Source organism: Kryptolebias marmoratus, linkage group LG10 (genome assembly GCF_001649575.2).
Source record: "Kryptolebias marmoratus isolate JLee-2015 linkage group LG10, ASM164957v2, whole genome shotgun sequence".
NCBI lineage: Eukaryota > Metazoa > Chordata > Actinopteri > Cyprinodontiformes > Rivulidae > Kryptolebias > Kryptolebias marmoratus.
The window spans coordinates 4,833,196-4,860,180 of NC_051439.1; the positions used below are offsets into that span (position 1 = coordinate 4,833,196).

Below are 26,985 nucleotides of genomic sequence, written 5' to 3' on the forward strand. Positions count from 1 at the left end.
TGACCACAGTTTTGTCATAAAATGAAGGTAATGTGGCAGCAGCAAACACACTCAGAGGAGGCGCAGCCAGGCTGTCAGCTCTTCTCACAGTGGATATTTACTCTCATCCAAACTCATAAAATAAACATAATAAAACATGTATTTACCAAAGAATGAGCTGTCACTCTGATGTTGACACGTCTACATTTGTTTGGATTCTTCTGCACTCATCTTTTATCTGTTTGTATTGATTAATGGGCTGATTTAAGGCAAATATCTTAGTTTCTTATTCTCCTAATCACATTTTGTTTGATAGAATAAAAATATTAGCTTCTATTTTTTTATATGCATTCATCGTCTAGATGCAGTTGCATTACTGTTTTTCTAAACATGTTTCATTATTGCAGGATAAAAAACATGGACACAAAGGCCTGCAGTTCTCTGTTCCTGTATGTCCAATATTGAGAAAGGACTTAAACAGTTATAGCCGTTTTAAATGTACAGTGTTAAAAAGCTTATGGAAAAGGCTGAATATTTGAATGTGTATATGTGTATATAAATAAAACAGTGATTGAAGGAAATGGGGACCAGTGATCCTGCACAGAAAAGCAGGTAAGGAAAATGGATGGATCGAAACAAAATTCTTATTTTTTTAAATTGCAAAAAAATATTGATTTGACTCTACTTGAGTGATTATACTGCTTTTTCACAGTTCTATAATAAATCTGTAACTTATTCTATTCTATTTATTCTAAATCTGAAAATAATAATAATAAATCTGATTCACCCTGATATGAAGGTGCTTTGACCCAACCTGGCTCCTGTCGCAGGGCAGCACCTGTCAACAATAATTCTGTTGACTTTCATTTTGAAACTGGACTCTAAATATGGCTGTACTTCTGATTGAGGGGGTCATGTGCTTGATCCAGAGTTAAAGTCAGAGAATTTTTTTAAAAGAATTATATTAGATTCTTGCATTACTTTAGTTTTATTGGTCATTTATTACACACCTCTGAAGGCAAACAGAGATACTGTTTTTGCCTTTGTCTTTCTGTGTGGGTTTGTTTGTAGCATTAGCAAAATATGACAAATATTAAGCTCAAATTTGGTGTGGTAATAGTTGATACTCATCCCTAACATACCCTCTGAGCGCTAACACATCTTGCAATATCGCTTGAGATGGCAAAATGGCATTTAGGAGGTCTGACCAAAGCAGTCATAACTTTGTACCTTCTCAGCTTAAGATGATTTTACTTTAAAATTCTTTAATGAAAGCGGGCAATATGCATTCCTTCAGGGAATGTCAGGCCTTTATTTGTTTATTATTTGGCTGAGATTGAAGCACCAAATTTATGTTTAAAAGTCAACCTGTGACTTACCTAGTTTTTTTCTCAGTAAAGAATGGTCTCCATCTAGTGGTCAGTGGATTTCACTGATAAAATGTGGAATTATGGGTAAACAGTACTTTTGCCTCATCCATAGTGTTATGGACGTTGTATCAAATTGAAGTAACGTCTAAGCAATGTATGTGACTGACCCTTACAGCCCTGTTGTCATGGTAATAACTCATGCGGACAGGCTCGGGGAGCAGCTTCCATTCTCCAGGAAATGCTGGCTCTCCTTGCCTTCTTCCACAAAAAACATCCAGTGTGGTGGGGGAATTAAAGGGACACAGCTTTATTATGTGAAAGTAAAGCAGAGCAGCTCACAAGGGTGAGATCTTTAGAGGGGGAGTAGCCTTTTTATAGATGAGGCTGAGACTCAGGCTTGTACAGAGCCTTAAGGAGACAGAACAGCTTCTTTAGAGATAACGTTGTCTGAAAGAAATCTTTAAATCATTGAAGAGGGTTATGACAAGATGTTTTGCTTTCTTGCCTTTCTCTCCAGGGTTTTTGTGAGGCACAGATGGACAAGCAGCTGATGCAGGGAGGCAGTTTTCTTCGTTGTGCACTTGAGCAAGCACCCAAAGGCATCTTGAAATAGAAAATCGAAGGAGGAGGAGGAGGAGAAGGAGAAAAGCGGGAGGGGATTTTAGAGAGAGCATTGGTATGCCAGGCTCAGTACCTAGCATGGCCGTACAGAAGAAGCAGGGTGTCATCCCTCCATCGCAGGGACCACTTTCTACACGTACCATCGAGAGTCAAAGGGTTGGAAACAGATCTGACGGAACAAGAGGTTAGTAGCTTTAGACAGTTCTGTCAATCCAACCTAGAATGACTGTAGACCACAGATAAAAATGCTCATATCAAAATGATATGCAATAAATTATCATTTCAGGAGCATTTCCTATTAGAAAGATCTTTCTTTATGCACACATTATTGTAAACACAAGAATTCACTAAGACAGATTGGATGACTAGGAGAGGATGAGTAGCATCATGATTTATTCTTTTATGCATTTTCATTTCCACATTTGTCCATAGCCATATCATATACAACAATATGAATGCTGATTCAGCCACACTATTGTTTTCCTGGGTTTTATTTTCTGGACATTTTTTACAGTCAGCTACTACTGCATACTCTGTGCTATTTTGGCCATTCATATATCAAAATGTTCAGCTCGTTCCGAGTTTTGTTTTGAATAACTTTTATATATATTTTCTGAATATTTAACTTTATTTGCAAACATGTTCCCCATATAAATACATTGAGATCTGTTCAGATCTCAGAACATTCTTCTCTTTGAAATCTGCTTTAGCATAGGTGCTGTATTTTTAGTCTCCTATGCTACTTTTAGTTTTTATCTACCATTCTGCTACGTTTACCTAGCCTTCTGTTACTTTTAGCTTTTAATTAGTCTTTTAAAACTTTAAGCTTTAAGCTGTCCTGTTGATACTATTAGCTTTTAGCTCACCTTTTGCTACATTTAGCTAGCATTTTGCTACTCTCAGGTTTATGCAATGGTTGTGCTACTTTCAGCTTTTGGCTACCATTCTGCTATTTTTAGCTGGTGTTTTGATACTGTTAGCTTTTAGCTCACCTTTTGCTACACTTAACTACCCTTTTGCTACTTTTAGGTTTAGCTACTATTCTGCTATGTTTAGCTTTAAGCTAACCCTTTACTACTTTTAGCTTTTGTCTACCATTCTGCTACTTTTACCTGGTGTTGTTGCTTTTAGCTATGTTTTTGCTACATTTAGCTAGCCTTTTGCTACTTTTAGGGTTTAGCTACTATCCTGCTATGTTTACCTTTTAGCTTTCTTTTTGCTACATTTAGCTAGCCTTTCACTACTATTAATTTTTTGCTAGCCTTTTGTTACTTTTAGCTTTTGGCTATCATTATGCTACTTTTAGCTGGTGTTTTGTTACTTTTAGCCTTTAGCTACTCTTTCTTTACTTTTAGCTAGGATTTTGATGTTTTTAGCTAGCTTTCAGCTACTTTTAGTTTTTTGATAATTTTTTGTGACTTTTTTTAGCTCACTTTTTGCTCCACGTAACAAGCTTTTTGCTGTTTTTAGCTACCCTTTTGGTACTTTTAGCTAGTGTTTTGCTTATTTTAGCTTTAACAATTCAGTTTTTGCCTTTTCAGCACAGTTCAGAAGTCATTTAGCTCTCAGTAGTCACAGAAAGTTTCTATTTCTCTAGTTTGACTTGTTTTTGAGTACGTCTTTCATAATGGCTCTTTCTTTTAGAGCTAACCCAAAGGCCATCCAGTGCATGACAGCTTTTACCAGGGGCAGCCTTTTCAAGTTTTTTCTTTTCTTCTTCTCCGAACAAGCCTTTCCACATCACATGCTGCACTAAAAGCACGATCTGTTTACAGCTAGAGGATAAAGAAGTAAGCAGGAGAATCTTGTATAAGCTGAGTAATATACAGGGTGTGTTTCTCTTCTCTGCAGAGAATGTCAAACCAAATTTACAAACAAACAGAATATCTTGTCCTGTGAACAAGCCCAACCAAATCTGCAACTCAGTCTTTTCACGGGCCACTCCAGGTTAGTCAGAACTCTTTGTATACCTGGGGCCACAACCCTGTTTACAAAGAAAAACCTCTGATCTATTCAACAGACGACTTGCACATCCAGCAGAATTTTTATGTATTATTTTATGCTTTCTTATCATAGCTGGTAATGGACTAAATGTTGACGAGAGGCTGAAAGCAGCACGAGAGCGAAGAGAAGAGCGCCAAAAGTTACTGGGTAAGTTCCCTCATATGGAGTTGGAATTGGCACATCACTGCTCAAGCATTGTCTTCCATTTATATTATCATAAATCCATTTGTGCTGCGTAATTCATCCTCAGCCTCCAGGGAGCTGAGCAGATTGGAGCGGGAACAGCGGGCCAAGCGTTACTATGAACAACAACTGCAGGACCGCAGGAAGAAACTACTGGAGCAGAGGCTCAAAGAGGAGAGGAGGCGTGCAGCTGTGGAAGAGAAGCGCAAGCAGAGGCTGAGAGAGGAGAAGGTGAGTTTAAGAGGCGACGATGAACAGTTCGATTTTTGTAGTAAAGTACCAGAAACACAACTGTATGTTGTTGTTTTTTTCTCAATCAAGGAGCGACATGAGTCTGCAGTGCGCAAGACGCTGGAGAGGAGCCACAAGGTCCAACGGCAACTCAGTCAAAACTCAAGAGGAAGGAACCCCACAAAAACTGGTAAAAAATAATGAAAGGGTTAAAGGAATGCTTAGCACCTGCCATCTTTAAGTGCCGGTGTTTTGAACAAACATCATTTTATGTTGAGTGATTGCCATTTTGGTCAAACTCTCATGAGACACTCAGAATATGTGTTGAGGATGACTCTCAGCTACCGCTTCATCAAATTTTAGCCATTATAGCCATTTTTGTGTTGGCTAATGCCAGTTAGCTGTGACAGTCATCTTGAATTGGATTGGCTCCAAAAGTTTATCAGTTGTGTACGTCCATCCAATGATAATTTCCTGAAGGTTTAATTAAATACTGTGCAGTTCTTCAAAAGGTACTTTGCTAACACTCAGACCAAGGTGACTCCAAATAGGTAATTTCAAATTTTTAAACTAAAATTTTACTCCATCTGTTAGTGCTCCAAATATATACTGAGGATCATTCTGAGCTACTACCACACCAGATTTTAGGTCAATATCTGTAAAAACGACTGAGTTACAGGCATTTTTGTCTTTTTTATAGTCAGTGTGGCAGCCAATGTAAGTCTGAATGACTCCAAAGGTTAATCCTTTGTAGATGTTTAGTACATTCATTAATTAGTTTCTGCAAGTTTAATTAGTTGTTATGGACTAATGGCATACAAACTTGGAAAATAAGGATTATAAGGATTTTATTGATGTAAAGAACATTGAAATGCTCCTAATAATGACTCTGCAGCATCCAAAAATGTAAAAAGATGCTCATGCGGACCTTTATAATGGTAGTCCTCAAAGGGTTAAATAAAATCATAACAACTACACACACTCAAAATGAAAAGTGTTTGGTGGCGGGTGATTTTAAAAAACGGAGAGAAGCATGTGTTGTCTTTTTTCCCCTTTTAATTTTTCTCCCTGTTTATCTACTCAATCTGCAACGTGTCTGTTTTCTACTAAATAACTCTTGGCATGCCTTATCTGTTGCTTCTGATGTGCTTAAAACTTTACACTCATCAATACGCTAGTTCCACGTCGCTTGCCTCTGACAACATGGGAGAAGAATCTGGTCAGTCGCCTCCTTACCCCCACATGCTCTTATCTGGCCAGGAGCAAGAGTGCAGCCTGTCAGTCAGGCGTAGAAGGTACTTTACTCCAAGGTTACAGAAAATCCTTGAGGTGGTATCTCACTGGGCTGCGTCTAGTTGGAGACTAGTTGGTGACTCCAAATTGTGAGAAAATAGGCAGCAATTTGTGTGCGCAGCTTGCAGAAGCGTGTTCCTGCTTGTGCACATTATTTGTTGTCCACCTGCAGCCACATCATACCCTCCTCAGCTCCGACCTTGGCTGTCGCCCCACAATTATGGAGTACAGCACAGAAAAGAAGGTGGGCAAATATGGAACGGGTTTTTATATTTGTGAGGGTGCTGATTCAGCATTCACACCATTGTAGACGCTTTTTGCAATCGAAGTACTTTTACAGAGTTAGGGCTATTTTAGCCATTCATATATCAAAACGTTCAGCTCATAAACAAGATTTTTTGTTACTTTTATACTTTGCTAATATCTTAAATATTTATCTGTATATACCAATATTTTCCCCATAGAAAAACACTAAAATCTGTTGAAAATTTTTATTTTAGGAATTTTACTCTATTTTTGTCTACTTATGCTACTTTTAGGTTTTAGTTACTGTTCTGTTACTTAGTTCTTTTAGCTTATCTTTTGCCACTTTTTGCTTTTAGTTACTATTCTTTGCTTTTAAATAGCATTTTGTTACATTTAGCTAACTTTTTGCTGCTTTTAGCTAGAATTTTGCAACATTTGATTTTTAGCTATCATTATGCTAATTGTAAGTTTTTGCTAATGTAAAGTAGCCTTTTGCTTCTTTTAGCTAGTGTTTCGGTACTTTTAGTTTTTAGCTTGTTTTTTCCACTTTTGGCTTTTACCTGGTGTTTTGCTTTTTAACTTTGTTTGTTTAGTTACTTTCAGCTAGCATTTTTTCTACCTTCAAGTTTTTTGCTAACCTTTTTGCTAATTTTGGCTTTTACACGTAGCATTTGCTCTTTCAATTTTTAGCTACTGTTTTGCTACTTTTAGGTAGCCTTTTGCTGGTTTTAGCTATCATTTTTTCTAAATTTAATTTTTAGCTAATCTTTTGCTACTTTTAGCTAATGCTACTTTTAGCTTTTAGTTCATGTTTTACTTTTAGCTAGCACTTTGCAATTTTTGGCTTTTACCCAGATTTTGCTCTTTTAAAATTTCGAGCTAGTGTTTTGCTGTTTTTAGTTTTCAGCTTGCATTTTGTTACCTTCAGCTTTTAGCTAGCATTGTTTCGCTTTTAGCTTGTGTTTCGCTTCTTTTAGCTTTTACAATTTAGTTTCAGCTTCTTCAGCAAATTTCAGCAGAGTTATTCAGCGCTCAGTGTTCACCCTGCTTCTTAGCTAAAAAAGCAGGTTTTTGTGCTCATCGTTCGTCTTGTTTATGAGTAGACACGTTTTCGTCAAAATAAAAAAAGCCTGGAGATGCCCACAACGAAATTTAGACGTTCGCTTTGCAACTAGTTTGAGTGCAAATCTGTCGCAATAATTTTATGAACATGTTCAAAACAAACGCCTGGAGTCATTCTGGAGACTGACTAGTTGACCAACCAGTCAGCAGCCAGTGAGACACACCACCCTTACTGTTTTTAGTGTGATGGCACCAACAGCTAACTCTCCGGTCTCTCTAACGCTGTTCATTTTCCTCTCTGTCGTGCTGTTTCTCATATCATCCTTCTTTCTCACGGTTCCCACCATTTTATGCCAAATTCTCTTTCTTCAAACCTGCTCAGTTGTCCATGTTTGTCGTCGTGCAGTTTCATACCACTACATGAACACCCCCACCCCCACCATCACTCACAAACCTCCACCGGGTTCAGTCAACCACAGATCTGCCTCCTCCAGTTCCAACAACGTTCAGCACAGAAGCGTCAGTCCTGCACAGGTACCTGAATATTCCCTCTTAAATTTAAGGTTTTGGTGATTTATTTTTTTAACAAGACTAAAGAGCAGAGTAAAAAAAAAAAAAAAAAAAAATCTGGTAACCTTTGTCTTCTTTTTGTTTTAGATCAAAGCAACGAGACAAGACAGCGTTAAGAAGAATTCAAACGGTGGCTCGGGCATTAAATTGTCTGCTACAAGTGTGAAACCAGCCGCAAATACTCCAATTAGAACAACCTCCCCATCACCAGAGAGGTGAGGAAAACTAAAAAAATGTCTGAGCTGCAGCTCAAAATTCCAACAGAACTTTATAATAATCTAAGCTCAGAAAAATGCCAACATTTTTATGTACGAACTGTGTAAGAAGTGTGACGAGAACCAAGATCAAAGGAAATGTTTAGGCTGCTGCTGGCTCATTATGGTCACCATGGTAACCACACACACCTGTGTCTGTCACTTCCCGACAGCATACTAAAGAAAGACAGGGAGAAACAGACTGAAAAGTAAGCCTCAAACAAACAGATGGTGTGTGAAAACTACACGTCAGAGCTTCAAAATTCTTGAACCACGTGCAGTGGTTGAAGTGTTTTTATGTGGGAGATATGACAAGTAAAACAGACCCTTCACTTCCAGTTTTCAAGAGAATATTTTGAGCCAAAGTGTAGTTAATACGTATGAAAGCTTGGCTGTGCATTCTCTGTATTTTGGGGGGATTTAAGAGAAAACCTTAAGTCTAGCAAGAGATTAAGTCTAATAGAGACATTTGCACTTACTTTGTGAATGCAGTGTAAATGCTGAGTGCTGAATGACTACGGAAATTTGCTGAAGAAGTTAAAACGGAGTTGTTAAAGTTAAAACAAGCAGAACAAAATTAAAACTAGCAAAACCGCATCTAAAATAAAAAAATCCGCACAGCCCTAGCTCAAATCTGAAAGTCCTAAAACCATAGCTAATAGTGGAAATTAGTAGAACAGGTGCTAAAAGCTAAATTTTGCAAAATGGTAGCTAAAATCTAAATGTTGCAGAAAATGGTAGCTAAAAGTAGCAAAAGAATACAAAAACAGACAGAGGAAGTGTTATGAAGCACATTTCACAAAGAATAATGTTTTGAAGGCATTGAAAATATTTCAATGCATCTTTATGGGGACTTTTATTTTAAATATGACAAATATTTTTAAAGTATAAAAGTCACAAATATTGAAAGTCTTAGCATATTCCCAGTCGACCTTAACATTTTTAATCAATAAATAATTAAGTCAATACAAAGTATTGTGTGAATGCTGTGGCAGCATTCACTCAATAGGAGTGTTTTAATGCACCTCTGCTGCATGTTCAGACTTTAGATTGTGACAGCAATGCGAACAACCCGAAATGTCTTCCCTTTTTTGCTTGACCTTTAAAGGAGCCCTCAAAGATCAGTCAGCAGACATTCGACCCCGCTGCAGCTCGAACTTCCCTCTGTTCCTGAGGAGGACGCTGCTGTCTGTGGCTCTCCCCTCTCTGCTGGGAACACAAGACCCGTCAGGAGATCAGAGAAAGGTCAGCAGGAGAAGCTGAGGCAAGAAAATCCACCGGAGACCCCATGTTCCGGTCTGTCTGACACACTGGTGGAGGATGGGACCGGAACAGCAACAGATCGAAGTAAGCAAGAGAAATGTGATTTAGCTGATTCACATGTATAAATAAAGCCCCAGAGTTCTTATCGCCCGCCACCTTTCATGCCAGAATTTAGATCTAAAACCTATGAAGAGAAGGAACAGAGTTACAGCCATTTTAGTCAAACCTTGTAAATGATCTTACGCAGCTCTCGTGGGATATTGTGAGATCTTGTAAGATGTATAAGCACTCAAAAAATATAATTGGGATGACCTTCATTTACCACCACACACAATTTAGCTCAATATCCGTCAAATTAGCTGAGTTTGTTTTTTTTATTTGCCGCTCGTGTGATTGTTGTTGATCCAATGATTACTTTATAGGAGTTTAGATCAAATCCATCCACTGATCCATGAGATATTTTGCTAACGGTACAGACGAATGAACACACACAGGCAAACACATTATCTCCCACTTCGCCTTTAGCGGCAAGCAACAATTAAGTTGATGTTTCTCTTCAGGCCCTCCTCGTTCAGCTCCTGAGGTCACGATCCGGCCCTCAGCCGGAACGTCAGACCCGGAGGAGGCCTCACGTCTTTTGGCTGAAAAGAGAAGAGCAGCCCGGCTACAGCGGGAGAAAGAAGAGCGGGAGCGCTTGCAGCGAGAAGAAGCTGAAAGGTAGAAAAAACTTTAAAGTCTTAGCGTTCTTTGATGGAATGCATATCGCCCGCCACCGTTCATGCCACAGTTTAAAATCCTATCAAGAGACGTGCTAAAGTGACTCTCAGCTACTAACACATAAACTTTAGCTCATTAGCTGTAAAACTGACTGATTAGCCTATCCTAATTGATTAATTAGTGGTGGCCATCTTGAATTGTGGCGACTCCAAAAGTGAACCAGTCTCCTTTGATGGCGGGCGATGAAAACATGACAAAAACCAAAACGCAGCAGGAGGACAGTGCTGTTTTTACAACTTGTGTTCAGGCGGAGCCGTGAGGAAGCGGAGCGCAGGAGAGCGGAGGAGCGAGCTGAGCAGGAGGCCGAGGCTCAGCGCCTCGTAGAGGAGAAGAGGAGGAGGGAGGAGGAGGAGCAGAGGAGAGCTGAAGAGGAGAGAGCCCAGGCCATGAGGGAAGCTGCCCTTCTGCACAAACAGGTAACCGTGGCACCCATCTTCTGTCATCAGTGGACTGAAAATAAATGTCTGCATTGCATGGCATGTACTGGAACACTGTTTCCCTTTTTATGTTAAAGTTAGTGCTTTATTATTGTTTCCACTATTAATTAAGCTTGCAGAAAAGGATCAGTGGCTGGACATCTCCAAGTGATTAATGTTTGGAGTTAACCCATTTCAAGATGTCTGCCACTGCCAACTAACTTTAAAAAACAGAAAAATTGCTATAATTCAGCTGGTTTTACAGATATTGTGCTATAATTTGACCTGCTAGTCGCTGACAGTCATTCACAACACATAATCTCAGTGTGACATCTTGCCATATTGCTTTAGATAAAGTTGTTTTCAAGGTTTGACCTGAAACAGCTACAACTCTGCCATTCTCAACATAAAAGTCTAAAACTTTAGCATGAAAGCCAGCGGCCATATGTATTCCTTCAAGGAACGCTAGCCCTTTATTATGTGTTTTTTGTTTTGCAGAGAGAGGAGGAATTAGCAAAAGAGAGGGCTCGAGCCGAACAGTTGAAAAAAGAACGTGAGATAGCTGCACAGAAAGAGGAGGCAGAGCGCCAAGCACGAAAAAAGGTCTGTACTTTTAAAAATTATTAAGATTTAAAAGTTATATTCTCTGCTGTGCATGTTACAATCCATTTGTGCACATACAAATAATAATAACAAAAAAAAACATGAAAAGTTCAGTTTTATAAGACAGAATTCTTTACAATGCTGTCTTCTTTTTCAGAGACTTGAGGAGATCATGCGGAGGACCAGAAGAACAGATTCTCCAGATACGGTGAGATTTACAGCTCCGTTTTCATAACCGCGCACTGCCTCAGGTCTCTTGTGACGCACATCCGGGCGTCAGCTCAGAAAAGGCACGCAGCTCGTCTTTGACAGAGATGGTGATCCCCTTTTTTTTTATTAGCAGAAATCTGTAGCAGTGACGATCCTCCCAAACGAAGTCCCACCAAAGGAAAACACGGTGCCTGTGCACAACGGAACCATAGAAGATGCCGTCAAGCTGCCGGCGGGGACTAAAACCACGCCGCTGGGGTTAAATAAGGAGGCGGACATGGTTCCTGTGGTGGCCTTCAAAGATCGTAGATCACTGAGAGCACTTTCTGGCCTGGAGGAAATCCAGACCCAGCAACGAGCAGGTGAGAAAAAACAGCACATTTGTAGATGAAACTTCTTAGGGTGAGGAAAACTACACCGATTCCCCCCAAATTGGGACGTTGTTAAAGTGTAAAAAAAGAACAATGAGTTGCAAATCTCAGGAACCATTGTTTTATTCACAATGAAAGATAGAAACGTATCAAATGTTTAAATTAAGAAATAGTCCGATATTTTGTAAAAAAAAGAAAAAATGTAATTTTGAATTTTATAGCAGCAACAGATCTCAAAAAGGTTTCAAGGGCAAAAGAAAAGGCTGGTAAGAAAAAGAAACAGCTGGAGGAGCATTTAGCAACTAATTACATTAACGGCAAGAGGTCAGGAAGAGGACTGGGTATAAAAAGAGCATTTTAGAGAGGCTGAATCTGTCAGAAGTAAAGATGGGCAGAGGTTCACCAGTCTGCAAAGAACTGTGTCTAAAAATAGTGGAACAATTTCAGAATAATGTTCCTCAATGGAAAATTGAGAAGACTTTGAATATCCTAACATCTACAGTTCATATCACCAACAATGGGTTTCAAGAATCTGTGTGCAAAGAACAAGAGTGAAGGCTGAGGAGACGGACCATCCAGCCTGTTATCAGCTCACAGTTCAAAAGCCTGCCTCTCTGATGGTATGGAGGTGCATTAGTGCCTGTGACATGGGCAGCTTACACATCTGGAAAGGCATCATAATGCAGAAGAGTAAATACAGGGTTTAGAACAACATACTCTACCTTCCAGATTTCTTTTTTTGCTTTTTTAAGGCCTTACATATTTCATCAAGACAATGTTAAACCTCAGACTGCATCATTCCAGCAGCATGGCTTCATAGTAGAAGAGTCCAGGAGCTGAACTGACCTGCCTGCAGTCCAGACCTCTCACCAGCAAAGACTGAGGACTGTTGAGCAGCTAGAATCCTCCATCAGAGCAGAATGGGACAAAATTCCCTCTAAAACCTCCAGCAGCTGCTCTCCTCAGTTCCTGGATGTTTACAGACTGATGGTAAAAGGAGAGGAGAGGCTTCACAGAGGAAACATAAACCTGAAATAACTATATGTTGCTGCCATCAAATTCAAAATTAACTTTTAGAGAAACAAAAACCCACTTGCAAAATGATCCTTGTCCTTTTGCCTTTGGCAGAAGCTGATAAAGATGTAACCACCAGAACAGTGCCGTGTGTTTATTCTGTCGACCTCATTTGTTTCTGTTTTTCATTGTGCAGAAGTCATCTGAGCTCCTGCCGAGCGGTCAGCCATTCAATGACATCATCGCAGAGCTGTGGCTTGTCTGTGAAACACAAGAATTTCTGCAGCACAGCCATGTTGCCAACCTTCAGCGCCTTGGAACAGCATGTAAACTTAGAGCCGTGCCTCTCAGCGAGGATGTCATCATTCTGTTTGTAGTCAGTGGCACAAATATTAAGCAAGCTATTGCATAATAATCTCAATATGGCAGGGTTCAAATCTGATGACTGTCTAGAAGTGCTGTAGATCTAGTCTGTGATGATAGTTTGTTGTCAAATGCAGTTAAGCACTTAAAGGAAGTGGGAAATACTAGATAGCCACTCTAACAATCACAACTTATACAGTGCGTTTGCTTATTCCTTGCTATTCAAACCCTCTGCCTTCCTTAGTTTTGTCACTGTAGATTTAGAAAACTGAATCCAATTCTGAAAAAGCTGAAACATTGCATAAAAACACAGAAGGCAATGATTTGCAAATCTCATAAACCCATAGTTTGTTCTCAATGGAACATAGGAAACATGTCAAATGTTTAAACTAAGGAATTGTATAGTTTTTAGAGAAAAAATAAGACTCTAAATTTGATGGCAGGAACACAATCCAAAACATTTAGGACAAGAGAAACAAAAGGCTGGTAAAATGAGTGGTATAAATAAGAAACAGATGGAGGAGCATTTAGCAACTAATTAGATTATTGGCAACAAGTCATTAAGAGGACTGGTTATAAAAAGAGGAATTTGGAGAGGCTGAATCTCTCAGAAGTAAAAATGGGCTCACTAATCTGCAAAGAACTGTCTAAAAAAAGTAAAAACATTTCAAACTAAAGTTCCTCAGTGGTAAATTGGAAAGACTTTGAATATCCCATCATCTACAGTTCATAATATCAAAAGATTTCAATAATCTAAAAAAATCTCTGAGCTCAAAGGACAAGACTGAAAGTCAGTATTGGATGTCTGTGATCTCGGGGCCCTCAGGGGCCACTGCATTAAAAACAGGTCTGATTCTGTTCTGGACATCACTGCATGGACTCAGGAACACTTCCACAGATCATTGTCTGTAAACACAGTTCACTGTACCATCCACTAATGCTGCTTAAAGCTCTATCAGGCAAAGAAGAAGCCAGATGTGAACACCATCCAGAAACACTGCTGTCTTCTCTGGACCAAAGCTCATTTAAGATGGACTGAGGGACAGAGGAGAACTGATCTGTGGTCAGATGGAGCCAAATTTGAATTTCTTTTTGGAAACCATGGACACCACATAAGAGACGGACCATCCATCCAACTTACACATCTGAAAAAAAAACCATCAATGCAGAAAGTATAAACAGGTTTCAGAACAACATCAGGTTCCATTTATTAAAGAAGACTCAGGACTGTTGAGCAGCTAGAATCCTCCATCAGACCAGAATGGGACAAAATTCCCTCTAAAACCTCCAGCAGCTGCTCTCCTCAGCTCCTGGATGTTTACAGACTGATGGTAAAAGAAGAGGAGAGGCTTTACAGAGGAAACATGGACCTGGAATAACATTTTTGAGATGTGTTGTTGCCATCAAATTCAAAATTATTTTATTTTTCTAAAATGTTGGTACCATTTCTTAGTTTAAACATCTGATATGTTTATTGTGTTTTGTTGTGAATAGAATATGTGGTTATGAGGTTTGCAGATCATTGCGTTCTGTGTTTATTTACTTTTCACATCATCCTGACTTTGTTACAATTGTGGTTGTAGATAGCCTCACTAACGATTACAACTTATCTGTTGCTTTTTACTTATTACTAACAGGTCTTGTTTTTTAGACCCTCTGCCTTCCTCAGTTTTATCCCTGTGGATTTAGAATAGATAAAGACAGTTTATGCTAAAAGCCAGGTTTGTTGTTGAAATATGACTTGCTGCATTCTGATCTTAATCTTGAATTTTGTAAAATACAGCAATCACATATTTAGAGCTGCTATGGGAACCAAGCTTCCAAAGATTTGCTTTAATTTTGCGTGTGTGTAGAAGATACAATGCTATTTTTGCACTGATTGCTGCTTTGATGTTGTGCAATCACCTCCACAAAGCAAAGTCTTCGACCTGTAGGTTAAATGCATTTATTATAATGAAAGCATAAAATGTGTGACTGATCCTTTAAAAACTGATCTTATAGCTTAGGTACTGCTCATGACTATCACGTGTCAGCTTGTTAAAATGTCTGAAAACATGCCATATCTGATTAAAGTTGATACTATATCAAATCTATGTTCTCATTTTTTAAAAATAAATGTCATATCACATTAGGGGGGAAAAAAACAAAACAGGAAAAAAAAAACCCTATCCATTCAGTGCATGAAACCAAACATTTGTTACAGTCCAGGATATGTTCAGAGTGAGTCACGGGTTAACAGGAGACTGAGAAGGAAGCTGAACGATTTGCAGCGGCTGTCTGCTCTCTTCCGTCTGAGCAGGAATTGTCCTCAGCTGAACCTCCAGCTCGCCGTTCGCCCACACCGCTGAAAAGTCTCCATCTGCAGACGCACAAAGCAAAATACAGGCTGCAAACTGCTGACGCCCAACGGTGCCTTTTTCAAAAAATGATTAGGACATTTAAAGACCTAGCTTTCCTTGAACCTCCCACCAAACTGAGCTGATGAGAAGGGACAGAGTTATAGAGATAATTAGTAAATAAATACAAACCTTTCTTGAGCTTGAGTACGGTATCCATGGCAAGCTGCTGGAATTGAACGTCTTTGCTTGTGAGGAACAGCAGCAGATATTTGGACAGTGCGATGCGGTGAGGTCTCAGCAACTGGATGATCTCTTCTGTGTGGGATAGAAAGCCACAGCAGCGATTACAGTTCTGAACATTTAGGAGTAGGGTAATGTGGAAGGAGCTATCAACAATTAATGTCTTACCTGTCGTAGATACCTCAGTTTGGAGAAACTGTTTAATTTGGACTGAATGGGTAAAAATCAAAGTGCATTTCTGCCACCTTAAAACAAATTTCTAAAAGTTACTACTGGTTTATGTGAACACTAATTTATAAACCTTGACATTACTGTCATTTCTACCTTACACAGTTGTTTATATAGAATTATCTGGTTGTTTGTGTCACCAACAGGCTGACCACTCTCCTGTTAACATATGTACGTTCTGCGTTCTTGGTGTATCTGGCTGCAGAGGAGATTTGGACCATGATATCTGCTGGTTGTACTTTAATCAAAGTTGCTGACAGCTGCACCCTTTACAAAGGGATATAGCCAAAATGTTCTGTAACCTTGGCTGGCCTGGGAACGCCTTGGAATCCTCCTGGAAGAGGTGACTGTGGAAGGAGATGTCTGGGCTTCCCTGCTCAAGCTGCTGGCCCCCCGCGACCCGACCCGACCCGGGAACAAGCAGCAGATGAGGGATGGACTGATGGTTCTGTGACATCCAGTTTCTCCCGCACACGACAACACAGCACAGAGAGTGGTGCAAAAATGTCATCAGAAAATGGCAAGCTCTTAAAGTGACAGTACAGGTATTTACATCCTGTTGTAACAAACGGCTGAATACTGATGGAACAGAACCAAAATGTGATTTCTTCAGTAATGATCAGGATCGACAACAAGCAAATCGTAAAATAACTTGAATATTCCAAACTTTGCTGGCCGTAGAGCCATATTTGGTCCTTTTTGGATCAATATTCACCAAGCCAAGAGATAAACATTTGTACCTTTTCAAACAGAAACGTTTGTCTGTATTATCCAGAAACTGAGGAAGAATGGCTCTCATGTTGTCTTCATTTCTATGGCAACCAACCAGACTCATTATTATGACAATACGTTTTACATTTTGGTTTTCTTTAACTAAAGAGTTAGCTTCTATCTGCTCTCATCCCATTTTAATGGTTTAAACAGAGTAATCACTTCATATTTTGGCATCTGAACATCATTTCCCCGGTCCATCAATCAATCACCTTTTTGCCATAGACAATTCACAATTAACTCATTTTCCTTAAACCTAAAGGTCTCGTTGAAGTTCTTTCATGTGAAAGCCAAGGTTTGAAACTAGCTCCCAAAGTGACAAGCACAAATCCAGCTAAAGCTAACCATATTTCCACTATTATTACTGTTTTTGTTTAAGCTTATTGTTGTTCATTTTGTTGTAACGCAAATGCTACTTTTAAACCTTGACGCCACTTTTAGTTTTGCATTACATGGTTATTTTGGCTGAAATAGGAAACTTCTGCTGGAAATGCTACAGCTAGCTGTTTTGTTTCTAAAAGAAACATTATATATCAATGTAAATGACTGTGTAATGGGATATTCGTGGTGGTGTAAAAAGTTGGTGAAATATGGGAAATTTAGAAAACTGGATTTGTTTTGAGGTGGCAGCAGTTCACTTGAATCTGGGCTGAATCTGAAGTTCACTCATCAGTCGGGTCAGAATTAAACTTCCCCCATCGATTTCAAAATGATGGGCAAAGCGTCTCCGCCTCCGTCTTTTGTTTTAAATTTGAAGCTGGAGTTGTCCGGCTCATGTTGTGTTTTAGGAGCCAGAGTCTGAACACTCATGTGGATCTGCCTTAAATGTCCCATTCATTTACACGGACTTCTACTTGTACTGCAAGTTAATTTTACTAAAGTTTGGTGCGGGAGTAGTAACAACAAATGCTCCAAGCACTAACAGGTCATCCGAGATCACACGAGTATGGGGTTCCATTAGTGCCAAAAATATGTTTATGTGTCTATGTAAGGTGTGTATGTAGCATGCTATGTACATGTTAAGTGATATGTAAGATTATATGTTAGGTGTATATGTTAAGTGACATAATGATATGTGCGGAACATAGACACAACGCAGTATATAGGCATGTTACAATAATACTTAACATATCACCTTACATATACATAGCATGCTACATATACACCTTACATAGACACATAAACATATTTTTGGCACTGATGGAACCTCATACACGAGACGGCACATAACGTTATTTTCAAGGTTTAACCAAAAGGGCTACAATTCTGTCATTTCTCATCAAAAGATGATTTTAGTCTAAAACTCTGGCATTAAAGGCGGCGGGCGATATGCATTTCTTCAATTCATTTTTAATTAATAAATGTTGATTCCTCCAAACTGAAGTCATTCAAAGAGCTATCTACAACAAGTAAGATGTTGTTTCTAACCTTCCCACAGAAACCCACTTTAGAAGAATGTCTCAGACATAAATACCACGACACAGTACCAGTCATTTCAAATTTGCATATGATGGCTGCAGAGTTGTACGCCAGCTGGGAATTTCTTGTTTGTTCACAAAGCTGTACCAGTCTTGAAGCTTGTTCTGGTGTCACTGTTCTGCTCAGCTTGGTCTTAATCAATTCTGAAACAACAGGAAATGATCCTACATTTTTCAGTGTAAATGACATCCAGGATCAATGCATGCAGAATGTAATATCACCTGCTGACGTGAAGTTGCATGTGTTTGTTTGTCTGTTAGCAAAATATCTCATGAACCACTGAATGGGTTCTCATGAAACCCACAGAAAAAATCATTGGATGTAGATCTATAACTGATTTACTTTTGGAGTCAACTCAATTCAAGATGGCCACCACAGCCAACTGACCTTAGAAAACACATAAATAGCTATAATACAGCTAATTTTACAGATACTGGGTAAGAAATTGGTGTGGTAGTAACTGAACATTGTCCCCATCTCATATTTTGATGACAACATTTTGCGCAACATTTTTGCTTAAAACCTTGGCATTAATTGTTGGGGTTAACCAGATTTGTCTGTTAGCAAAATATTTCATGAACCACTGGACAGATTTTAATGAAACTCTCAGAAAGTAATCACTTGATGAACATCTACAACTGATTAACTTTTGGAGTTAATCTTATTTAAGATGGCCGCCACATCTAAGCAAACTTATCAAACACATAGATAGCTATAACTCAGTCAGTTTTGCAGATATCGAGTTCAGATTTGGTGCGGTAGTTGCTGAGAGTCATGTCAACAGATCAAGATCTTTGTTTAAAACTTTGGCATGGGTTATTTTTTATTTTTTTTTTTAAAAGCTCAAATCTGCAGCAAACATTCAAAACAAGGCAGTCCAGGTTCCCTTACCAGAGGTCACTAGGAGATGTAAGCAGGATGTCACATGCAGCAATGTCTCATCTGATAAGGATGGAGACAGAAGAGTCCAAAGGAGTCCCGATATGCACCCACTTTCCATCACAGCCTAGATAACATTGACTGGGTTCAATAAACCTTTGTGTTTATCAGTATCTGCTGTGATGCATCAAAATAATCTGACATTTGACACATATTCATGAACTATAGACTGGATTTACCCGCTCAGCCATGCAGGAACCATAGAGGTCTGTAATTATGTTGCAACATTGGGAGATTATAACAGAAGTCGTTCTCGGGTGATGAAGCAGCTGACCGATGTCCCTCAACAGTCCTTCACTCAGCAGGATGTCCTGGAATCCAGGGGAAATGATTCACATTAAAGGGACAGTCTGGTCATCTTTGAAGCAATGTTCTGTCGAATAGTTAGCAGTCGTTAGTACCTTATCACTCACAGAGTCCAGAGTGTGGAGAAAGAGGCAAAAGTCTTCATCCAGGCTAGGTTAACCATTGAGATGGTTAACCAACCCCCCTCCCCCCTCCTCCTCCTTCCCTCTTTCTCTATCTTAGTTAGTAATTATTACGTCGGCCGTTTTAAGCGGGCCTCTGGTACTATTTAGAAAGTTTGGTACCATTAGTTTAGCGTTCTCATGTTTTAGCTTATTTATCCTTCCTGTACATTTAGTTTAGTTTATCTTAGCTCACACTTTAGATACTGTTAGATTGTTAGATTCCTAATTGTTTAGTTTAGCTACTATTTTGACTGTCTCAGCTCATGCTTAGATATGTCTGGTTTCATGATTCCATTTAGATTATCCTATATTCCATTTAGATTAGACATGATTCATTTAGATTAGACATGATTGATGTGTTTTCCCTTTTTTTGTGTTTCATTATGTACAGATTTTGTTTTTGTTTCTGTTGTAAAGCACTTTGGATCGCCTTGTTGCTGAAAAGTGCTATATAAATAAATCTCACTTCACTTGAGATGCTGTAAATTATAATTAGAGACAGGACCAGAAGCTGGAAGTTAAAGACACAAAGGACAACCGCCCCCTGTAGGCTGGCTGCAGTACAATTATTAAGTCCTGCCCCTATATGTAAACCAACGGGACATTTTCCTGACTGAAAAATAAAAATACACCTCAGGTAATTATTTTTTCTGATGCAAATTTTTGTTGCTTCACAAAGCTCTTACCTTGCTGCTGTATGTTCAAATATGCATCAAGTTATGCTGCGACTGACGGTACAACATAGAGGCTCCCCAAAAAATCTTCAGAATCAATTCTGAACAATGGGAGAAGGCAGAGATGCTTTGTTAATCCTTATTAATGTCGACGAGGCCAGAGGCTAGCCAAACAAGGGCCTGTTTTTAAATAATTTTTCAAGTCTATTAAACAGCTATTATTAGGTACTAATATTTGTATGCTGTGTTTGAGAAAGAGTTGTTTCATAAGCCTGAAAAAGAATCAAAACATTTAAAACCTAACCTGTTTGGCAAGCTATTAGCCTAACCTTTGCCTCTTTCTCCGTAGTCTGGACTCTGTGATTGATGAGGTACTTTTAACGATTTGACAGAGCATCGCTTAAAAAAAAAAAAGTAAGATTTGTGTAGTATGTTCAGTAATTTAAAAAAGAGAGTTCCAATAGACTTAGAAATAATTTCAACCACACAGCAGCTGTACAACACAGCACTAATTGTTACCAACTTTCTCATTTACACGATCTCTGATCTTTTTAAAGATCATACATTGTTCGCTGGGTGTGCGGAGATTACGGACAGCAGGGTTAGAGAGGATTCTATCCACTGAAGGGTTGATGTTCTCAGAAGGCCCTTCAGAGGTAACACACAGCCGAAGTTTAGCAGCTGTTCCTGGATAAGAGCTGCAGAAAAAAAAAGCATCAGGATCCGAACATTTCGGCCTCTTGTTTGTTGTGGTTCTTGGGGTTTTTGTTGTTGTTGTTTTTACCATTTTCTGAAAGAGTTTGGAGGCATCTGCATGCTTGAGCTGAATTCTGACAAAAAGAAACAAAAAAATATATATATATATTAGACACCACAGCAGACAAAAAGGAACCAGCATTCTTTGAAGGAATGCATATCACCCACAACCTTTCATGTCAGAGTTTTAAATGTTTGGTTAAACCTTGAAAATATCATTTTGTGCAATCTTATGAGATTTCGCGAGATGTCATGGTCAGAGTATTTTGTTGTGTAAAACCCAGCTACCACCACATCAGGTTGTAGCTCAATATCTGTAAAATTGACTTAGCTGTAGCCATTTTTATGTATGGTAATGTCGTAAAATTGGATTTACTCCAAAAGGTAAAAAGTTTTAGATGCACATCCAACAATTACTCTTCTGCGAGATTCAATAAAATCTGTGCAGTGGTTCATGAAATATTTTGCTTACAGATAACAGTTAATGCTGAAGTTTTAAGCAAAATTATAGTAGTACTTGGAGTATGTGTTGTGAATGACTCTCAGCTACTACCACATAAAAAATAACATAATATCTGCTATACCGACTGAATTATAGCGATTTTTTTAATTTATAAGCTCAGTTAGTTGGCCATCCTAAATTGGGTTGGCTTGAAAAGTGAATCATTTGTTGATGTGCATCAATGATTACCTTCTGAAAACATTATTAAAACCCGTCCTGTGATTCATGAGATATTTTGATCACAGACAGACACAAAAACACACTCAGACAATGCCAAGAATATAACTGTGATCACCTCTGCATTCAGCTGCAGTCAACTCAAGTAATCAGAAATATTACCTTTAGCACAGAAGAAGACATGAGAGTCAAAAGTGACTTTGACAAATAGTGATCCCCAACACTGAGCAACTTCTGGTGATGTTCTTGGGCAGCAGCAATGTTGCACAGAGCTGTGCAGCTGTAAAACTGAACCTGTGAATCTGAAGACTGCAGCAGCAGAACCAGAACCGGGATGGCCCCCGCTTGGCACAGGCTCCTTGTTGCCCAATCTGGAAAAAAGACAGAGCTATTTATTTCAGCAGCACTTAAAGAAAAACACAAACAGTGACATTCGGATTTAAAAGAAACGAGAAAAATTGCATTTTCAGTGCAAATGCAGTGTGAACGCTGAGTGCTGAATGACCGCTGAAATTTACTAAAGCTAAATATGAGGCGTTAAAGCCAAAAGAAGCAGAATACTAGCTAAAAGTAGAAAAAGGTTAGCTAAAAGCTAAAAGTAACAAAAAGCTATCTAAAAGCTAAGTGCAGCAAAAGGTTAGTTAAAAGATAAAAATAACAAAAGGCAAGCTGGAAGCTAAAAATAGCAAACGGATAGCTAAAAAAGTAATAGTGGGAAAAGATTGGTTAAAAGTAGTTTGATGCTAGTAGTTAGAAGTAGTGAAAGGCTAGCTAAAAGCTAAAGACAGCAGAACTGTAGTTAAAAGCTGAAAGTAGATTTGAGAGGACAAAAACAATGTCAGTGCACTAAAGTAGATTTTAAAGTGAACAATGTTTTTGAATCAACTGGAGATCCAACCTGACTGTGTGAGGTGTAACAGAGCCCACGCTGCAGTCTGCTGCACTTTGGGATCATAAGATTTTGCCAAAGCCAGCAGTGGTATGATTCCATCCACCAACAGAGTGTCTTTATTTAAATCTGAATAAAAATAAATGAATAAAAAAAATAAAGGTCCAGCATTCCTTAAACTCATGTCACTCGCCACCTTTCATGGCTAGACTTTTAAACTAAAATCATCTTACACTGAGAAACTTACAGCCATTTTGGTCAAACCTTGGTAAGGATATTTTTCCTCAGAGATCTTGCAGTAAGTGATAGTGCTCAAAGAGGGTGTTGGGGAAGAATCCAAGCTATTATCACACCAAATAGGGGTCACCACAGTGAGTCGTCATCCTCCATCTAACTCCGTCCTCTGTGTCCTCTGTCCTCTCTCCATGTCCTCTCTAACTGCATCCATATATCTCTTTTTGTCTTTCTCCTGGCAGCTGCATCTCTAACATCCTTCTACCAATACACCCACTGTCCCTCCTCTGCACATGTCCAAACCATCTCAGTCTGGCCTCTCTAACTTTATCTCCCAGTCCTTCAACCTGTGCTGGACCTCTGATGACCTCATTCCTAATCCTGTCCATCCTTGTCCCTCCCAAGGAGAACCTGAACATCTTCAGCTCTGCCATTTCAAGTTCTGTCTCCTGTCTTTTTGTCAGTCCCACTGTCTCCAAACCATACAACATGGCTGCTGTCACCACTGTCTGTAAACCTTTCCTTTGACCTTTGCTGCCACCCTTTTGTCACAAATCACTCCTGAAACTTTTCTCCATCGACTCCATCCTGCACGAACTCCCTTCTTTACCTCTTTACCACTCTCCCTGTTTTTCTGGACAGTCGACCCTCAGTACTTGAAGTCCTGCACCTTTGTGACCTCTGACCTCCTTGTAGCCTCACTGTTCCACCTGCCTCCCTCTCATTCACACACAGGTGTCTTTCTATAGCTGACTTTCATCCCTTGTCTTTCAAGTGCATACATCCACCTCTTCAAGTTCTCTTCCACCTGTTCCCTGTTCTCACCACAGATCACGATGTCATCTGCAAGAAACAACCAATTAAATTTTGGTCGTAATCCAAATCGGACTATTTTTTAATGATGCTATGGCCTTGGCGGAGGTTTGTGCTTTCTGAGTGCTTCTAGTTGAGTTTGCTAATGCCACTTGGCTGTGGTGGCAATCTTGAATGAGGTTGACTCCAAAAGTTAATCAGCTGTAGATGTACATCCAGTGAACACTTACTGAAAGTGTCATTAGAATCCGTCCAGTGGTTCATGGGATATTTTGCTAACACTACAAACAAACACACAGACACAGTCTCTAGCCTTTGGCAGTGAATAATAAGAAGTAAACTCATGCTTGACAAGAAGTCCTTGTAACTCTAGAGCTTTTGCCATGGCAACCCAAACATTTTTCTGTTACAATGCAAAATAAAATGTGTCCAACAGTGGAAAATAAATTCACCAAATGTGCATTTGAGTCTTTTATCCATTCAATTTAAGTCCTCTTATTGCCCTGCTGTAATGGAGTTATTGAGGATGGACTCAATGACACTATGACTGTGTAGAAGCTCACTGCGATCGTTTCTGGCATGTTGAACAGCTGCCAGAAAGTACATACTCTGCTGGGTTTTGGATATTACGCAGCTGATGTTGGGCTCCCACTCCAGGTCCTGAGTGAAAGCAGAAAGACTCTCCAGTGTCCACCAGGTGGTTGAGCCCCCACCAGAGTTGTGTCCGATGGTGGTGGTGTTATCTGCATACTTCTGGAGCTTGACAGACAGATGGGTGGAGATGCAGCTTTTAGTGTGCAGGGAGAAGAGCGATGGAAGAAAGAACACAGCCTTGGGGCAGATCAGGTGCTGATGGTCAGGGGATTGGAGACAGGCCTCCCCAGGTGGAGTCAATTCAATTCAATTCAAATTCAAAGATACTTTATTAATCCCAAAGGGAAATTAAATGTTGTTGTAGCTCATAATTCTGGATTTGTTAAAGACTTGTTATAGATGCTGATGGCTGTGGGCAGGAACAGTCTCTTGTAGCTGTCTGTCCCGATATGTCCTCGGCCCTGGTGTCCTCAAAGAGCCCCACCAGGTGAGCCTCGCTGGCCTCCTCCAAAGCCATGATGGCCGAGCTCTGGAAGCACAGGTCGGTCTTGAAGTCCTGGCCAATCTCCTGGACCAGTTGCTGGAAGGGCAGCTTCCAGCAGCTCGGTGGACTTCTGGTAGTGGTGGATTTCCTTGAGAACCACGGTCCCGGGCCTGTAGGGATGTAGGGAAGCTTTGGTGGCGAGCTGCTTCCTGGGAGCTTTACCTCCGATAGATTTACGGGCAGTCTGCTTGGTTCTGGCCATGACTGGACTTCAGGGTTCTTTACATTTAACACTTGTTGTCATGTTGACGTAACAAAATGTCCAAAAGTAAAAAACTAAAAATCAGTAAAAATCCTTCCAGCTGCACAGCATCCAATACCAGAGGAAATAATGATCCAAAAAAGTGATTTACATCAAGAAAACAAGAGGAATAACTATTCAAAAGCAATATCTCAGAATGAGTGTAACAGAGCTACTCCAACATGCAGCCACCTTGAGCGGCGCAATTCTAGAAGATGTCAGGGATGCCCAGCTGGGAAAGCTTGTCTTGAAATAGAGCTGGAACTACTTTGTTGAACGCAAAGCTAAAAACCACAAAAAGGATCCTAGTGTATGTTCCCAGGGAGACCAGATGCTGCAGGATGGAGTAGAGGGCCATGTTGATTGCATTGTTTACTGACCTGTTGGCTCTGTAGGTGAACTGCTAGGGGTCCAGAAGAGGGACGGTGATGGACTTCAACACACAACAACACATTTTGAGTGCCACCACATCTTGCAATGTTGCTTGAAATTGTGCATAAAGTAGTTTACATGGTTTAACCAAAACAGTCATAACTCCATCTTTTCTCATCATAATATGACCTTAGTTTCAAACTCAAAGAAAGAAAGAATTAAACACATAAAAGTTGAACAAACCACATGAGGCCAGCATGGCAACACAAGCACAAGAGTGACACTGAGCAGCAGGATCATCAGACTGGAATAACTCCAATATGGGCACCAGCATCCCCATTTCAACCACCAACTCTTTACACACTGAAATCAGAATTTATGCACAGTAAATATGACCATCCGACTCTCAAAGGGTCAGTCTGAAATGGTCAAACACTATGCTAATTTTACCTTTCAGTTTGACTTAAATTTAGCATTATAAATTAAAATGTATACAAATATATATTTAAAAACACAACAGTTTTTGAATCTTACCATTATTCTTCACTAACAGGTTAACCAGAGCAAGAGAAACCATTTTTTGGACCTCCAGCTCAGTTGATAAAAGAAGAGCCATGATTGGCTCCATGAAAACGTGCGGTAAGGGAGAGTTTACTGAAAAACACAATCAAAAAGAGAGAAAAAAAAAAATGAGGATACTGTTCAGCCCTTTAGTCTATCTTCAATATAAGGTTTCATTCATTAGGTCATTATTTCAAACATTATCTGGCTTTTACCCAGTTTTAAAATCAGCAACATGTGACATATTACATTTATACTCAGAGAAACTACAAAAAACAAAGGATTTTTCAAAGAGACTGAAAGTTTGACTTGTTTGAAAGGTTTGCTGGGAAAAAACTCTTCTATTATTAAATAAATCATTAAATAAAATAAAGTTCAATAACAACAAAAACAAGGCAGCATAGTTCAGTTTCTGTAAAACCACAGGACTTGTGGAACAATGTATGTTGTGGAAATGTTAGACTGTAATCCATTGTGCCACTGATGTGTGCCGGCCCCCTGCTGGGGCAACGTGGCCGATTAACTGTGCTTTCTTTAAGGTCCTGGAATGGGAGGCGTCTAGGGTCACATGTCCGTCTGGACCATATATAAGGAGTGCTCATTCCATTCATGAAAAATGCACTGACGGCGTGGGGCGCGTCGGTTGCTTGGTACGGTGTGAAAAAGCGGATTTAAAAGGAAACAATGTTTCTGAAGGATTTGATGACATCACAGTGTATTTATATGGGGATTTCTGTTTTAAATAAAGTTGAATATTTTAAAAATAAAAAAGTTTAAAAAACCAAAAATCATAGCTGGAATGTCCTGAATGAGCTGAACAGTTTACATTTGTGTGATTAAAATATGCAGAAGTAATTACATGTCAAAAAAGGTACAGAAGAAAAGACAAAGAATAAAAAGGAACAGGATCACTGTCGTGTAGATGCTGAATCAGCATTCACACACAATTAGACAACACATGAATCAGATGTTAAATGTATGCTCTTTATCGAACAGAACAGCTCCAAAGGAGTGTTTTTCTCTACACAACAACACTCTGTATCATAGTCGTGTTCCTACCAGACATGAGGCGCAATAACGACAAATCGTGAGCCCTCCTCTTCTCCGGTGTATTCCTAAAGCAGGGGCATCGGACTGTTTCTCTGAAAACCTCCCTCACTTTGAGCTCTACTTCTTCCCAAGCTCTCCTCAAACGTGCAGCAAATTCTTGGAGCAGAAGGGAACAACTATCACAGAAGCCCGAAGCCATGACTGCATCTAAAAGTTAAAGCACATACCTGGTCCATCTGCAAGAAGACACACCTGCTGGAATGTCACGTGATTCTGTGGTTG

General features: G+C 39.5%; 2 protein-coding genes and 1 pseudogene across 4 annotated transcripts; 1 reads left to right on the top strand and 2 right to left on the bottom strand.

The window, feature by feature from the left end:
• Nucleotides 1–294: 294 nt before the first annotated feature.
• Nucleotides 295–13,651, top strand: map7a (microtubule-associated protein 7a). Of its 3 annotated transcripts, XM_017421536.3 has the most exons (16): nt 295–591; nt 1,867–2,154; nt 3,822–3,917; nt 4,047–4,121; nt 4,225–4,388; nt 4,479–4,578; nt 5,567–5,683; nt 7,372–7,523; nt 7,647–7,774; nt 8,922–9,160; nt 9,637–9,793; nt 10,101–10,269; nt 10,768–10,872; nt 11,030–11,080; nt 11,213–11,444; nt 12,664–13,651. In XM_017421536.3, exons 2-16 carry the CDS (start codon nt 2,028–2,030, stop codon nt 12,672–12,674), a joined length of 1,923 nt encoding a protein of 640 aa, XP_017277025.1. In that variant the 5' UTR covers nt 295–591; nt 1,867–2,027; the 3' UTR covers nt 12,675–13,651. The 3 variants fall into 3 exon arrangements, with proteins under 3 accessions (XP_017277025.1, XP_017277026.1, XP_017277027.1); XM_017421537.3 differs by lacking the exon at nt 295–591 and having other exon boundaries at nt 1,693–2,154; nt 11,216–11,444; XM_017421538.3 differs by lacking the exons at nt 295–591; nt 5,567–5,683 and having other exon boundaries at nt 1,693–2,154; nt 7,396–7,523.
• Nucleotides 13,652–14,227: 576 nt separating this feature from the next.
• On the bottom strand, nt 14,228–25,740 carry LOC108239051 (vacuolar protein 8). Its single transcript, XM_025007054.2, has 11 exons — nt 25,627–25,740; nt 25,336–25,455; nt 22,304–22,423; nt 21,568–21,776; nt 20,755–20,800; nt 20,535–20,668; nt 19,006–19,137; nt 18,779–18,893; nt 17,896–18,030; nt 15,359–15,484; nt 14,228–15,189 (listed from the first exon to the last, which is right to left on the bottom strand). The coding sequence occupies exons 1-11, from the start codon at nt 25,718–25,720 to the stop codon at nt 15,056–15,058; spliced, it is 1,365 nt and encodes a 454-aa protein (XP_024862822.2). The 5' UTR covers nt 25,721–25,740; the 3' UTR covers nt 14,228–15,055.
• Nucleotides 22,988–24,694, bottom strand: LOC119617410 (annotated as a pseudogene).
• Nucleotides 25,741–26,985: the final 1,245 nt, after the last annotated feature.